Source organism: Passer domesticus, chromosome 8, assembly GCF_036417665.1.
Source record: "Passer domesticus isolate bPasDom1 chromosome 8, bPasDom1.hap1, whole genome shotgun sequence".
NCBI lineage: Eukaryota > Metazoa > Chordata > Aves > Passeriformes > Passeridae > Passer > Passer domesticus.
The window spans coordinates 28,837,119-28,852,976 of NC_087481.1; the positions used below are offsets into that span (position 1 = coordinate 28,837,119).

At 42.9% G+C, this 15,858-nt stretch overlaps 1 protein-coding gene across 8 annotated transcripts in view; it reads left to right on the plus strand.

Moving 5' to 3' along the window:
- The window catches only part of JMJD1C (jumonji domain containing 1C), a 159,153-nt gene extending 143,897 nt beyond the window's left edge, over window positions 1-15,256 (plus strand). For all 8 annotated transcript variants that reach the window (XM_064429944.1, XM_064429949.1, XM_064429950.1 and 5 more), the window contains 12 exons: window positions 122-249; window positions 452-665; window positions 1,960-2,174; window positions 2,444-2,722; window positions 3,112-3,280; window positions 3,671-3,761; window positions 3,876-4,006; window positions 5,083-5,205; window positions 6,229-6,368; window positions 8,621-8,797; window positions 13,888-14,019; window positions 14,353-15,256. In XM_064429944.1, coding sequence (XP_064286014.1) covers window positions 122-249; window positions 452-665; window positions 1,960-2,174; window positions 2,444-2,722; window positions 3,112-3,280; window positions 3,671-3,761; window positions 3,876-4,006; window positions 5,083-5,205; window positions 6,229-6,368; window positions 8,621-8,797; window positions 13,888-14,019; window positions 14,353-14,442 — 1,889 coding nt within the window. In that variant the 3' untranslated portion in view covers window positions 14,443-15,256. The remainder of the gene's footprint in view (window positions 1-121; window positions 250-451; window positions 666-1,959; window positions 2,175-2,443; window positions 2,723-3,111; window positions 3,281-3,670; window positions 3,762-3,875; window positions 4,007-5,082; window positions 5,206-6,228; window positions 6,369-8,620; window positions 8,798-13,887; window positions 14,020-14,352) is intronic.
- The last annotated feature ends 602 nt before the right edge of the window (window positions 15,257-15,858 follow it).

Consider the following 15,858-nt stretch of genomic DNA (forward strand, 5'->3'; position numbering starts at 1 on the left):
GGAGTAGTTTTGAGTGGTAAATTCAGGATTTTTAATAGTTTAAAACATCACCCCATGTATGTCGTAAAGGGGGTCATAATGATTGACAGCTAGTAATGTTTTTCTTCTTAATTGTCTTTAGTTTTGACAGATCTTTTAGATGCTATGCACAATATTAGAGAAAAATTTGAAATTAAATCCCATTGTCAGTGCACCATCAAGCAGAACACACAAGCTGGCAAGCTCCCTGCAATGAATGGTGTGTCTCAGGTGAGTCTAAAATGTGTGTAACGTGTGTGTGTATATATATATATATGCATCTTGTTCAAGTGTTCTGATCCTGGTGGATTTTTGTATTTTAAAAGTACCAGTTGCATTTTAGTTTGCATATGTGGGGGATTAAATGCTGGCCATGTCTTTGAGATACATTAAAGTGAAGCTGTGTAGTTAAAAATAAATTTGTTCTTTACAGGTTTTGCAGAATGTCCTTAACCACAGTAATAAAATTTCTCTGTGTATGCCTGAGTCTCAACAGCAGAATACTCCTCAAAAGTCTGAGACAAATGGTAACACAAGTCCCAGGAGTGATGTGAGCACAGACAGCAAGTTAACACCACCTGAATCCCAGTCCCCACTGCACTGGCTGGCTGATCTTGCAGAGCAGAAAGCCAGAGAAGAAAAAAAAGGTATATGTTTCAAATTGCCATATGATGTCTGTGACTTTGGGGGCACTGCTGGTACTTTTCAAATGACGCCAAGCTGGGAGCATGGGTGGAGCTCTTGGAAGGTAGGAGGGCTCTGCAGAGAGACCTGGAATGGCTGGATGGATGGGCAGAGTCCAGGAGGATGAAGTTTAATAAGTCCAAGTGCAGAGTGCTGCATCTTGTCCACAATAACCCCTTGCATGCTGTGGGCTGGGGACAGAGTGGCTGGACAGTGGCCAGGCAGAAAGGGACCTGGGGGTGCTGAACATGAGCCAGCAGTGTGCCCTGGTGGCCAAGAAGGCCAAGGGCTCCTGGCCTGGATCAGGAATGGTGTGGCCAGCAGGAGCAGGGAGGTCACTCTGCCCCTGTGGCTGGCACTGGTGAGGCCACACCTGGAGTGCTGTGTCCAGCTCTGGCCCCTCAGGTTGGGAAGGACGTTGAGGCGCTGGAGCGCGTCCAGAGGAGGCAACGGGGCTGGAGAGGGGCTGGGAACACAAACCCTGAGAGGAACCCCTGAGGGAGCTGGGGGTGCTCAGCCTGGAGAAAAGGAGACTCAGGGGTGACCTTATCACTCTGCACAGCTCCTGAAAGGTGGCTGTGCTCAGCTGGGGCTGGGCTTTTCTCCAGGCAGCACTGACAGAACCAGGGGACACAGCCTCAAGCTGTGCCAAGGGAAATACAGGGTGGATATTAGGAAAACCTTTTTTACTGCAAGGGTAATAAAGTATTGAAATTGTTTGCTCAGAGAGGTGGTGGAGTCACCATCCCTGGATGTGTCTAAAAATTATTGGATGTGGCACTCACGCCACGGTTCAGTTGAGGTGTTAGGGCATGGGTTGAACTTGATCTTTAAGGTCTTTTCCAAGCTAGGGATTCTGTGTGATTCTTTAATTGAATTCGTTAAAAAAATAATGCCATTTGCTGTTCATAAAAGGAAAAGACAGTGTTCTTTTCTCTTCCCTGGTGGCATCAGAATCTGTCAGCAGAAGATGGCTGGTGGAATGCCCGTGTGCTGTGGAAGTATTTCCAGCTGCAGTGTATCTCACTCGGGGCAGGCACTCACTCAGCTGCAGGTCTGAGATGCTGAGGAAGGCCTTTGCTTGGTCACACTGTTTGACTCTGTTTTGAAGGGTGTAGTTGATGCTCTGGTGTGTTTCCAGGTGAATAGAGCTCTAGTGCTGCAGTCTGTTACCACCACTAGGAAGTGCAGGGTGCTGTTCCTATGTGTGCACCATGATACAACAGCATAAACTTGCAATGATTATTTCTGTTTTAGAGAACAAAGAGTGTCCTTCTGGAAAACATTCGAAGGAAGGGAAGGACCAGGATAATTTGGAGTCCCCAAACTGTAAAAGTTCCCCTCCTGCATCCCAGAACAACGAGCAGGGCTCAACCTTACGAGATCTGTTAACTACGACAGCAGGCAAACTGCGCCTGGGTTCTACAGATGCTGGCATTGCTTTTGCTCCAGTGTACTCTACAGGAACAGCAGTAAGTGTGCACAGGATGAACAGTTTTTCTCATGGGATTTGAAAATCTCTATCAGTCTGTTTGGCACATTACCGTTAGAGCAGTCTGATAGGTGTATTGCTTTAAATACTCATTCATAATTAACACTTCATATGCACACACACATTAACATTTTATTTGTTTTTATATGTGATGGTAATTGATACAACATCAGAAATGTTATTCTCTTTCAAAAGGAGTTGCATTAAGTTGCTTTTACATTGTTTAAGCATGCATTTGTTTTCTAACAGAGTGGCAAGAGTGGAAGGACTATGCCAAACATTCTCGATGATATAATTGCTTCAGTAGTAGAAAACAAGATTCCACCAAATAAAACACCAAAGATCAATGTAAAATCTGAAATAAAAGAAGAGCCAAAGGATGATAAAAAAAGTGTTCAGGATGACTGCAGTAAACGGTACAGTGATATCCAGTATTCGTGGATCTGTGACAAGCATGTTCTGTGGCTCAGAGATCACAAGAACACCAACAACTGGAAGCTCTTCAAAGAGTGCTGGAAACAAGGAAGGGTAGGTGTTGAGCAGGTTGGTTAGTAAAGTGACATCAGCAGGAGCTCTGGGGAGTTGTGTATGAAAGGACAGACATGCCCAACTCCGTGTTTTAAACTGGGGGTAAAAAAAGGTTCTCAGGTATAGCCCACAGATGAACCTTGTGTAGTTAAACTTGAGTTAACCAGCTATAATAAATAAGATATTTCTGTTGTGGAGTTTCAGATTCCAAAAAGGGTTGACAGCTTTGGATGTGGGTGCTGTTGGAGGAAGTGTTAACAGCTCAGTAAGGCCAAGGTCTTCCATGTGTGTTCCAGACACATTTGTATTCCAGTTGAGTTAAGGAATTTGTCTGCGTGTGAAAGGATAAGTACTGATTTTTAAAAGTTATTTTATTTTGCTCTTTACAGCCTGTTTTGGTGTCTGGTATGCATAAGAAAATGAACTTCAGCCTGTGGAAAGCTGAGTCAATCAGTCTGGATTTTGGAAACCAGCAAGCAGATATCTTGAATTGCAAGGACAGTATCATTTCAAACACCAATGTCAAGGAGTTCTGGGATGGTTTTGAAGATGTTTCAAGTATGTTCCTTAAAATGTGTTATGGTATTGATTCTGAACATGATCAGTGTTAGAAACTGCAGCTAAAAATTGTCATCTTGAGGCTTTGAAGAAACTTTTAAAAGAATGCTCTAGGTAATCTGTTTCCAGAGAATGTGATGGAAACTTGCATTTTGTATCTCTGCAGAATTAAGGATGCACTATAATACTAGCTAGGTCTGACCAAGAAACTGGACTTATGTCCTCCTTACTTAACTAGCTGAGTTTGGTTTGTATCATTCTTGAGTCTTGAAATCAGCTATCTCCTGTTTATGTATGAAATTTTGATTCTTGGCATATTTAATGTTTATATTTCAGTTGAATACAGTGAAACACCTACAGTACATTAGTTTTTAATTATTTCTGTTACAGAACGGCAGAAAGTAAAAAATGGAGAAACAGCTCTGCTAAAACTGAAAGATTGGCCTTCTGGTGAGGATTTCAAGGCCATGATGCCAGCAAGGTATTTTGAGTTTAATATTGCATGTTCTTCAGTCAATCTTAGCATTACTCTTATTTTCTCTCTCTATGTAACAGCACAAATTCAATTACATTCTTTTTTTCTTTTCTCCTCCAGATATGAGGACTTACTAAAAAGTTTACCCTTGCCTGAATATTGTAGCCCAGAAGGAAAATTAAACTTGGCTTCTCATCTGCCAGGATTTTTTGTCCGTCCGGATTTGGGACCCAGACTGTGCAGTGCATATGGTGAGTTTGCCCTGCAAATGCAGCCCTTACCTCTTCCCTTAAACTTGGAGAATCTCACATGACCATGCTTGACAGAGCTGAGCTTTCTTGAAAAGTAATTGTTCACTGAATGTAGGGGAAACACTGACTGACTTGGGTATTCAGCATGAGAGTCTATTTGCTTCTCCATTTCTTTCCATCTTTTCTTATGCTGTTATAGCATTCTGAAGCATGTCAATGGTTAGCTGCTTCTACACAGTGATAGAACCTGTCTTTAGTAATGCTATGTGACCAAACACTTAATGAAAAATCATTGTACTCGTAATTATGGTCATAAATTAATCTCATCATATTTTTCATAATTTATTTTTGTGCACTCAAAAACCTGTTCAGAAGAGGTTGATTCCTTCAGACACTTTCTGTTTGCTCCTTCTTTTGCAAAGAATTTTGTTCAATTCTGTTTTACAAATTGTTGTAATAGGACAAGAAATGAGTAGTAATTTGTGACACGGTGGCTTTGGTTTTAAAAGTTCTCCAAATATAGCCTGTGAAAGAAGCTTATTAACAATAGTGATAATGGCATGGGGCTGAGAACTGAGTCATTAATGCCACTCTGAGGTAATACTGCTCTAAGGCTGTGTTCCAGAATGTCCTTTTCACTTAAGTATGTTTGTTTCCTCTTCTTAAAACTAAAATGAATTTTCCTCTTTGGGCATGATTTTGGTTAAGAACTCTCTTACAGCCAGACATAAAAGTGACAGATTTGATAACCTTGTGTATTCATTGTGCCTGTATTCTGCCCTGAACAACTTGAAGAGGAATGGAACATCATGGTCAGGAAATGTCTCTGACCATTCTGCTGAAACGTTTTGTTCTGACACAGATGCTGTGTAGGGACAGGTACCTGGGCTAAGAGACAATCTCAAGGACTCTGTTAAAAAGTAATGTTTTCTTGTTTAGCAGGTGAACCAAAAACATGTTTTTAATTTGTCTATCTCAGTGATGCCAAGTATACTTCAGAAATTTCTTCACTGTTATTACATGTTCTGATTTGAATATGCAATACAAACAAATCTTAATTTTATCTTGTAACATAGGTGTGGCTGCTACTAAAGACCATGACATAGGAACCACAAATCTCCATATTGAAGTTTCTGATGTCGTGAACATCCTTGTTTATGTTGGCATAGCCAAAGGAAATGGAGTACTTTCCAAATCAGGTAATGTGACTCTCACTCACTGTAAGAGGTGTCAGTGGACTGAATGTTCTGCCCCTTCTAAAATTGACACTGTTCTTTGGAAGGCAGTGAAACAGATCCATGAGAATGTGCTTACAGCTGGGTGATTTTGTTCCAAGGGTTTGCACACACATTAGTTCGTATAAAATACACTGCAGTTCATGAATTATGAAATGATATTTCAAACTCTTTCCACTCTTTTTGCCATTACTTGTAATTGATGCCCCATTGCTGTGCTGGGACTGGCATAGCTCATGGAAGTGCAGGGTGAAGGATTTTCTCTGGAAGCTGTGCTGGTTCTAACAATTATGTCAGGATGATGTATTTGCCAAACCTTCTGTTTATGCTGCTGCTTCTGGATGCATTGTGCTTGCTCTATTGAATTTGGGCTGTAATGTAATTTTTCAGCACTGGAGAGCTTAAATTGGTGTATGTTAGTAGTCTCTATGAGGCTTATTGCTTGTGTGAAACAGTCTTTAAATCACTGAAATAGTTTTATTTCTTTGCCCTTTTTCTTTTGTCCTCTTATTCCATAATCAGCAAATGTAGATTTTGGGTGTGACTAATAGAGCTGCAGTAAGGTTTGTCTTTCATTTGCTTTGTTTTCACTTGTGTATGCATGGAGTTAACAGCAGCAAACCTGAGCATCCTGGGAGAGCTCTGGCTGCAACAACAGCATGCTATACACTGCTTGTGCTGACTGCAGGAAAACACCTTTTTCATCTTTTCATTTTTGGTACCAACCCTGCTTGTTTGTTTCAGATAGGAGATTGTGTTCTGTGGAATTCAGGAAGTGTGAAAAAGTATAAAAATTAAACATATTTTTAAGGTATCCACAGCATTTATGTTCCAGTAATGAGTTACAGAAAGATCACCTGGTGGCTTCTCTTATATTCAGCAAACTTCCATCTGCTCAGTCTCACACAAAAAATTTGAAAAGAAGGTATTTAGTTTCAATGTTTTTTCTCCTTCTCACTTTTAAAGAATATTTTTGTTGAACCGTAGGAGTTTTGAAGAAGTTGGAAGAGGAAGATTTGGATGACCTTCTAAGGAAGCGGTTGAAAGATTCAAGTGAATTACCTGGTGCTTTGTGGCACATTTATGCTGGCAAAGATGCTGACAAGATAAGAGAGTTTCTGCAAAAGGTTAGATTTATTACATTACACATAATTTATAAATATAACCAAAGTAATTGGTAAATCAAAGGGGGCTGGCAAAAACCACAAGGCTCACCTCAGTGTTAGAGAGGGAGGAAGGCAAAATTATTTCCTTTATAGCACATAACATAAATTATACTTGACCTGCTGCACCACCAACAAATAAAGTATGTAATACATATGTTCACTTTGTAGGAGTGACAGGTGGCCTGTAACTGAAGGCTTAGGAGGGCATGGAGATCTACTCTTGCCCTGCTCTAATACCGAAGATAATATGTGGGATGGTGTTTTTCTGTCACTGACCATTGTTGTATTATTGCTGCTGAATTCTTGGCAAATTTTCCCCTGGCAAATCCCCTGCCCTCACCACCCAGTGGCCACCAATCCTGGCCAGGACTGTGTCACATCAGCCAGCACAGGAGCGTGGCTGGGCTCCTGGTGAAGCTGGAGGCAGTGGGAGAGCATCCCCAGGGGCAGCAGGCTTAACCTGGCTGTGTTGCAGATCATCCTTCATGGCATGTGGTGATCATAGAGCCACCTCAGAACCTTTGAGGTTGTTCTCTAGGATGAATATCTGTCAGTGCATTAAATGTAGGGATTGCATCTTGGAAGCAGTTTTCTGTGCCCTCTCCTTAGCACATTTGTGTGCTCTGGAAGGTGGCCTTGATAGAAGACACAGAAATACCAAAGTATCACTGAAGTGATTGCTCGGGGAGATGTCTTCACTGTCTTCTCCTGTGAGGAGAGATCAGATGAGTTTTAACTGGCTGCAGCAAAGGGGCCCATAAACAAACTCGAGGCCAAGGGCTCTGCTGTGAGCAGGAAAGCCTAAGAAATTCAGCAGTGAAGATTCCCTTTGACAATAAAGCAGTGTTTCTGTACCAGGCCAGCTGTCCTCCAGTGACTCAAACATTTGCTCTTTGGCAGGCTGAGCTGTGGGGAAAAATGAGCACTGGTAAGTAAAACAAAGCTAATTCCAGGAGTTTATGAATTATTCAGCAAGACTGTTCATTCAAAAAGTAGGTGCTCATAAATTAGATGGTGGCTTTTCAGTTTGAAAAAGAGAGTTGTGAATTCAGTCATGAATGCAAAGGCATAGGTGGACATAGAGAGGAAATGCTCAGTGCTCCCTCAGCACTTTTGAAACTATTGTGAATAGCTGTGAAACTGTTTGAGCAGCAGGTTTGAAACAGAAGCATTGAGGATGATGTGTAAAGAAGTTTGTCATTTGCTACTACAGTTAGCCCTGGTATTCCAAGTGAGTTGTGTCCCACCATGTATTTTAGGAGTGGTGGTATTTGGGAAGTACTGACTTGGAGATTAATTGATGGGTAATCATTGGGACCACTTTGCTGCTGCTAAGATATAAAATCTCAGTATCTTCTTAGAAGGGTGATAATACTCAAGGAGAGTTTCAAGTTCTGCATCACATAATTACATTTATTTAATAAATAAGAGCAAAAAAAAGTATGTTTATAATGAGATACTTGTTTCATGACTCATGACAGGTGGATTAGGTCTGTGTTCTTTATATGTAATAACTTTTTTCTTTTTTAATGACTAGGATTGATTTTGTAGCAGTTGATTAGGAGTAATATTTGTTCCCCTGTGATTCACTTGATGAGAAATGGTTGTGCAATTCCATTTACTGATGTCAGGAAGTATTTTTGTGTTCATTTTTTCTGAATACCTTTATAGGGTGGTAGGAAAGCAGCTTCTTATCCCAGCGTGGCTGAGGTTGGAAGGGGCCCCTCGAGGTCCCTTCTGTCCAGCCCTGTGCTCAGGCTGAGTCACCTGGAGCAGGTTTCCCTGCAGGAACTACAGGGAAACTACAGCCTTTGGCTTTGTTGGCTGCTTTTTTCCTGAGCTGAGGTAGTGCTGTTGCATGTCTGTCAAAACTGAAGAAGATTGTAAGCCTGAGGAATTGGCAGCACAGGAACTCCTGAGCTCAGATTTTATTTTCTGGATGAAAGAAGTCACACAGAGAGCATGTTGCTTATTAAGAGATTATTGTGCTGAGTTCTTTAAAGCTCTGCACTTTGGAGTGGGAGTGTTGCAGATGTTTTCAGTTCAGTGAGACTTCCCAGATCCTTTGGGCTTGTTTTGAATCCCTAGCCAGAGTTCTTGTTTGGTGTTGGGAACTGAGTGGTGTTGCTTGGCAAGGTGGGTATACCTAAAATTTATCAGCAAAAGGTTTGGTTCTTTTGGAAGTTATTTGGGATCTTTTCTGTACTCAACAGATAGCAAAGGAGCAAGGCCTGGAGGTTTTACCAGAGCATGATCCAATCCGTGATCAGAGTTGGTATGTGAACAAAAAACTTCGCCAAAGACTTTTTGAAGAATATGGAGTAAAAACCTGCACAGTTATTCAGTTCCTTGGTGATGCTATTATTCTACCAGCAGGAGCACTTCATCAGGTAATGTGCCTTAGGTTAAAGACATACAAGATGAATAACTCTTTTCCAAAGATGTGGAGACATCTGTGCTCAGTTACATTTTATTTTTTATTAGTGTCTGTTAGCGTGTAGGAATGTAGAATAAGGTTCATCTGCTGGTGTAGCTGATCAACATACAGCAAATTGAATGCCTTAAGTATTAGTTCATTTTTGCTTCACAATTGCAAATGAACAGACCATTATTAACTGTTGCTTTCCACTTTTCATTTCTGTAGCAAATTTCTAAAGAAACAGCCTAGTTATGGCAGAGTCAGGTTAGTAATTTTCTTCTTCTAAGCCAGAAGTTAATCAAATCGAGGAGGGGCAGGGAGAGCAACTTGAGCAGGTATGGATGGTAAGCACCTGGATGTCAGGTGTAGTTGTTTTTGTCTTTAGCTGTAGGAGAATTGTAGTGAGTGTTCTGGTGTTTCTGTAACAGATATTTGGTTGTTTTCCCATGCCACATTTAAGTTCCTTTTAACACAGAAGGTACATCAATCACCAGAAGTCATCATTGTCTCTTCAGCAGCTTTTCTCTACTCTTAGAAAGAGTGATACCCCCTTTGCAGCAGCTAAGTGATCTAATCTGTAGCTGGGTAAGAAAAGCACTGCCAGTGGGGCAGTTCTGGAGCAGCAGGATGAATTTCTGTCAGCCAGCCTCAGTTGCCCCCTGGCATAAAGGGTTTGTTGCTGCCTTTACCCTTTTTTCCCCTCACAGCCTGTAAACTGCTGCTCCTTGGTGAAAACAGGAAGAAAGCTCAGTTGTTTAGGTGAGATTTTTAGGGAGTCTAGATTTCTTCCCTGCTTCAGCAGGAAGTGGAGCCTGCTGGCTTGCTGTCCTGCCAGCTGTCAGGCACCCCTAATGAGGTCATTGACTGTCAAAGAATGAGGAGCATCCTCACCCTGCAGCTGGTTGTAAACCATTGTGATGTTGAAGATCTATCATTGATCTCCCTGTGGGTTCAAGCAAGGCCAAGCCTTTCTGAAGAAGGTGCTGTTGGGTTTCCAATCTGCAGATCAGCTTCCAGCTGTGGCAGAGAGGGAGCAATGGCTCACCATGTCCCTGTGGCCAGGGCAGTGGGGTTTCCTCTGTGAAAAACTGACAGGGGTCATGTCCCTGCTCTGTCTCTGGCTGTGTCTGTTGTGGGGCATGGAAAGCAGCTGGTACCTTACCTGGACTGGGCTCCTCCTCGTCCCACTGATGTTCTGCCCGGGTTTGACATGGTGGTGCACAGCTCTGGAGGGTCTGTGTGGATTTGTTTCCTGGCACAGGAAAGGAAAGACCCAGACAGTCCTTGCTGACCCAAATCTAGGGAGGTGTAGTTTGCCTTCCCCCAAACAATGACTCAGGGCTTGATGTTGTTTCACAAATGTGGAGGAACATCTGGCATTGCTGCTGTTCTTGGCTCATGTTAGGCTAAAGAAGTTGGCACTCCCAGAATAAAGTATTGCATCCTCCAGCAGCCTTACCCTGATCTCATGAAACAAGAGAGATATTCCAGATAGAAGAGTGGAAGGGAACCCAGGGGAAATAACAGATGTACTGGGAAATCTGTTCTATATAGCATGTGCCATTATATAGAGGCATACAGAACATAAAACATGAAATAGTTGGACTGTTCCAGTCTTCCCTATACTTTATATATTTAAGGACCAAAAATAAGACCACTCTTATCTTTATCTCTTTGGCTTTAAACTGCAGATTGTGTTTGAAGTGGTAATATTCTAGCTTCTGGCACCAAGGAGTTAATAACATGGTGTTTTTAAACCTTAGTGGGTGAAGCTGAGAACCTTTTCATCTTCAGTAAGAAGTTCCTGTGAATCTGCCACGTAGGAGGAAATAAAAGCATCGTGTTCTTTCATGTATGTGCATAGTGCTCTCTGTAGAGATGCGTAAATACTGACCTTAGGGATCAGCACCAGCACTTCAGAGATACAAAGCACATTTAAAAACTGAAAAATAAGTCTGCACAAGAAAGAATACATACCATGTTAAGTTTACACATTAAGTGTTTCAGATTTACGTGCACATTATGAACCTTTTAATTATTAAAACTGGGTAAGAGTTGATGCTAAATTAGGTGGTAAATTAACATTTTTATTTGCTCATGAGTAATGTTGTGGAGCAGAAGAAATGAGTCTGAGGGCTGGAGCTGGGGAGCCTGGCTGCCTGTGGTTGCTGCATAAGTGTAGTTGTGACTCTTCCGTTCTGGAGCCAGTTGGATTGTTGGCACACTGCTGCTTCTGACGTGCTGGGCTAGAATTTACTGCCCTAACATGGAGGAGGCTGTGTGTATTTCTTCTGTATATTGTTTTTCCACACCCCCTTCCCCCCCCGGTTCTATGGATCCACGTCTGGCTTTTAAAGTAACTTAGTCTTTACATTTCATGGCAGCATATTGCATTCCTCTTGCTTCCCAGCTTTCTCCCCCTCCCTGTGTACTTGCAGACAGCAGTCACATTCTTCTTGAGATGGCTGCAGCAGGCAAAGTCAGACTGTTCCTGGTAGGATGGGAGGGACAGCCTCTCCTGTGAGCTGTGACGGGCAGGGCAGCCTTGTCAGTTCCTCTGGGAGAGGGAATTGCTCTCAGAAGGAGAATCCAGAAATAGATACAGCGTTGGACTGTCACCTCTGCAGATGCTTCCCTGAGTGCTCCGTGAGGGCCATCTCCTTTCTTCTTGGCTGTACTGGGTGGGAGCTCAGCAGTGTCCCTGCCTTGCTGATGGCTGCGCCTTGTTCCCTCTGTGGCACTTGTGACAGGGAGCCCCTGAGCTCTCCTTGGAACTTCCCCAGCTAAAAAAGGGTGTTGGTCCTGTTCTTCTGAAAGATTCATTCTTTCTGCTGCTCCACTGTGGGTTATGTTATCACAGACATCTCTAGGGATAGCCTCCCTGGTTTTAACTTGGGGGCTCCAAATCGGTAAAATATTTTACCTAAAAGTAAAAAGCTAGAAATACTGGAGCCAGTAATTGAAATGTGGTGTTCAGGAGCCCTGCAAAACTTGGAACAAGTGGAGCAAGTTATTATAATGTTGTTTTTTATAGAGGCATTATCTTGATTTAACAGCAGGATTATGTATTGTACAATAACATGCTCGGAGGTAATGTGACATCCTGGCAGTGCTCCGATAAGGATTGTAGGATAAAGGGCTGGGCGTTGCACACGCAGAGCTCTGCAGTCAGCCTTGCTTGAAGGAAGTGGCTGATCCTGTGGCCATCAGGATGGGTGGGTGGCCCCTTCTCCCCTGCCCACTCACCTTTCCCTGTCCTGGCCCAAGTCCGAGGCTTTTCCAGCACCGCAGCCCTGCTGGAAGCGGCTGCTCCGCGTGGGCCGCGTGTGAAGCTGCTCTCAGTTCAGCTGGAAGTGGCACAGGCGTGGGAGTGCTGCACTCCTCGCCCCACAAACCTCAGGGGAATGGTTGCTAAACGTTTCTATGTGTGTGTCACTGCATCAGCTTGTGTTATAAATATTATAAATAGAACTGCCTGAGGCTGGCAGCGGGGCATTCCCATGCTAAGGACCAGACCAGCCGGGTAAAATCTGTCCCCGCAAACTTTCACACGGATAAGACAGGCCCTGGAAGGGAGGGAAGAGAAGACTTGAGGCACAGCAGAATTAAAGGGCTGAGGGAAACAAATGTTTCTTATTCTGCCATGGAGGGATAGGGAGTCAGTAAAACCTTGTCTTACTGAGGAGAAAGTGAAGGAGGGATTTTCATAGGCTGGCAAGGAAACCAAGGGCAGGTGGAGACTTGAAGGAGGTGGGAAGCCTGTGAGGGAGGGCAGGGGGCTGGAGCTGCCAGCACAGAGGCGCCTCACCCTCAGCTCTAGGAAATTCCCTCAGTGCTGGTGGGAGCCTCATGCTGGCACTTCTGCAGCTGCTGCCTCTCTCCTGGCTTTCTGCTCTTTGCAGATTGTGTGGCGTCAACAAACCCTCCTCGTGTCCAGAATTACTTCTGTTTTGATTAATTCTCAGGAGGGACCAGCACTGCTTTGTCCTTGATGATGATGAGCCCTCAAAACCCTGTGTGCAACATGACTGCTGAGCTGGGGGTTACCTGCTGGGATTTCAGCTGTGGGGGGGAGCTGCTGTGTAAAATCAGACTTGGGAAGGGGTTTTGAAGAAGAAAGTAATTTTTAAACTAAGTCCCCTGTCCTCAACTGTGTAGACCCCAGTGGTTTATTTGAATGTCATGTACCATAATGGAATTTTTAGAGTATGCATTTAGAAACTCTAGATTTTGCTAGGTTTCACTTTAAAATACACAGATGTCTGTCAGTCCTGAGCAGGGTGGGATGGGGTGGGGTGTTTTCTGGAATGGCTGAGGCTCTGCCTCCCCGCCCAGGCTTTGGGAATTGAAAATGTTACACAGCTTCTGTGAGGAGCTGTTGGAGTTTGGGGAAAAGAGTGTTTTGACGTGCTGACTTAAAAATTAGTTTAATTTGTAAGGGTTTAGGGGTGAAAAGACAAATGTTTCTGAAGGGAGTGAACTGGAGTTGGTGGTTGGGTCACAGTGAGGAAGCAATTTCCCTTTTCCCTTCCTCCACGACCTGGGTGGCAGGAGATGGTGTCTGTTCCTCAGTAGTTGTCTCCTGTCAGTAAGAAGAAATGTTCAGAGAAGGAAGAAAAGTGCTCTTCTCCCTCTACTTCTCAGCCTCCCCTTTCTCTGTTGATGGTTGTTTCTCTCAAGTACTTCCACGGGCAGTTCCTTTTCCATGAAGGTGCCAGCTTCCAGCGTGGCAGAGGAGGCAGCTCAGAGGGCAGGGCAGCTCCGGGGGTCGGCAGAGCACGCCTGCGCCGTGCTGGGAGGCTGAGAGCAGCTGCTCAGGCAGGAACAAGGCCTCAGTGTGGAACTGATGCTGCAGCACAGCAGCTGTGCAGCCTTCAGCGTGCCTTTGGCAGCAGCCAGCTTAGATAAGTCAGACACATCATTGCTCTCTGCCTCTAAAGTGCCCGCTAGTCTGATAAGGCTGTGCTTAAGGCATCTCAAGACCCACTCTTTCCTCAGGTACCTCTGCCAAAGAATAACTCCAAATACTAATTATCAGTCTCTTTTTGTTATTTTGGATAGGTGCAAAATTTTCACAGCTGCGTTCAAGTAACGGAAGACTTTGTGTCTCCAGAACATCTTGTACAGTCATTTCACCTAACGCAGGAGCTGAGGCTGTCAAAGGAAGAAATCAATTATGATGATAAACTGCAGGTAGGAAATGAATGCTGCTCTGGAAGGGGCTGGGAAGGCAGGGTGTGCTCGGGCTCATTGAAATGCCGAGCAGTGCGTGGAGCTACTTCCTTGCTGCTGTTCACACAGAATAACAATGAGCAGCAGCATGAATGCCAGGGCTGTAAATGACTCTCCCTTGAGCTGCTGGCTTTATTTCACATTACATTTTAAAATCTGTAAAAAGCTGTTCCTTTTGCATGGGCTTGATGAAGCCTTCATTTTTTCCATCCACTGAGCTTAGAGCTCAGTCTTAAACTTTGCAGAGTTCCTCAGGTCGTAGGCCTTACTAAAATCTGTGTCATGTTCTTGCAGGTTAAAAATATCTTGTACCACGCAGTTAAAGAAATGGTGAGAGCTCTGAAGATTCACGAAGGTGAAATGGAAGATATGGATGAGAACTGAGCACACTCTGCTTTTTGGAGGTAGCATCACCCAGAGGTTATTTCACCTGATCTGTGAAGGGTATACACACTAATTTAAGCTTCACAAACCATCAGTGCCAAGAAAACACAGTCATCATATTTACTTGTTAATGACACTGCAACGGTAGAGCTTCATATCACAGCCACTGTGATTCCATGTTCCACTTGCAAACAGTTGAGCAGCGTTCTGCTGTCTGTATTATAATGTACATGAAGTTTGTGAAATGTCAAAGATTTAAGATGATGTATTTATTTTTGGAAAAAACAACAAAATTCTATGCTATATTGTTGATCAAATGTAAATGTGACTTGTACAGTTTGCTAAAATAATTCAGATCTTTTTCACTACATTGAGACAGTTACTGTGAGAGTAGGACACAAACACCAGCTATTGCCTGCATTTGGGATCTTGCTGAGTCCGCACAGCAGTCATGTCATATTCTGAAGATTACTGCCAAATAATTGTAAACTTTGTAAAATATAAAGTATATAAAGTAGATATTAAATACAGACACTTCAGTATTTTATTGAAGCTATTCAGTGTACAATTAAACGTTTTCAAAAGGTGTAATTTATTTAAAAATTGTCTCATTTTGGTAAAATTTATGTGAACTTTTAAAAGCTTAAATATTAAACTTAATATGCTATGTAAATATATACATATATACATTCAATGATGTATTTTTTTAAAACATTGGCTTGCTTTAATTTGTTAAAAGTGCAAGTGTTACACATGCTTTGTACATTGAAGTTGAAAGGGGTTTTACATTTTCCATTAAAAGGACTTTGTCAGAGCGCGGTGTGGGTTGGTTTGTTCGCTGCTGCCCTCTGCGGGCCGCAGCCGGCACCGCAGCGATCGGCGCCGCTCCGCGGGAGCGGCAGAGGCGTTCCCATGGAATGGGGATTCCCTAACAACCTGCCTTTGATAGTTCAGGAACACTACAAAATAATGGATGTTTTTTGAATGTATTTGTATGGGTTTTTTTATTGAATAATGATTAATGTTAGCTGTTGAGCAGAATTCTAGGTTTTGGAGTGAGTTTGAAAAGCTTTACAAGAAGTGTGCTTTAAGTTACTAAAACTATTCAAATACTTCGATTATAAAATTAAAGTATTTGAATAGTTTTAGTGTAGAGCCAGTGGCCAGCTCATGAGGTGTCCAAAGGGGGATAGTGATTAGCCTGGTTACAGTAACGAGCTTGGTTACTGCTTCCAGTCTGACACATCTGACTGGGTTTGGGGTCACCAAAAACCCCAAATGCCCTGTAAGTTACCTTTCAAAATAATAAAGTGCAAAAGCAATTCCTCATTCCAAAAGTCAGAACATTTAGTTGGCTTGAAAACTTGGAATTTGTCAAGTTGCAGAGAAATACCAGGGAGTTAATGGTGCTGCACT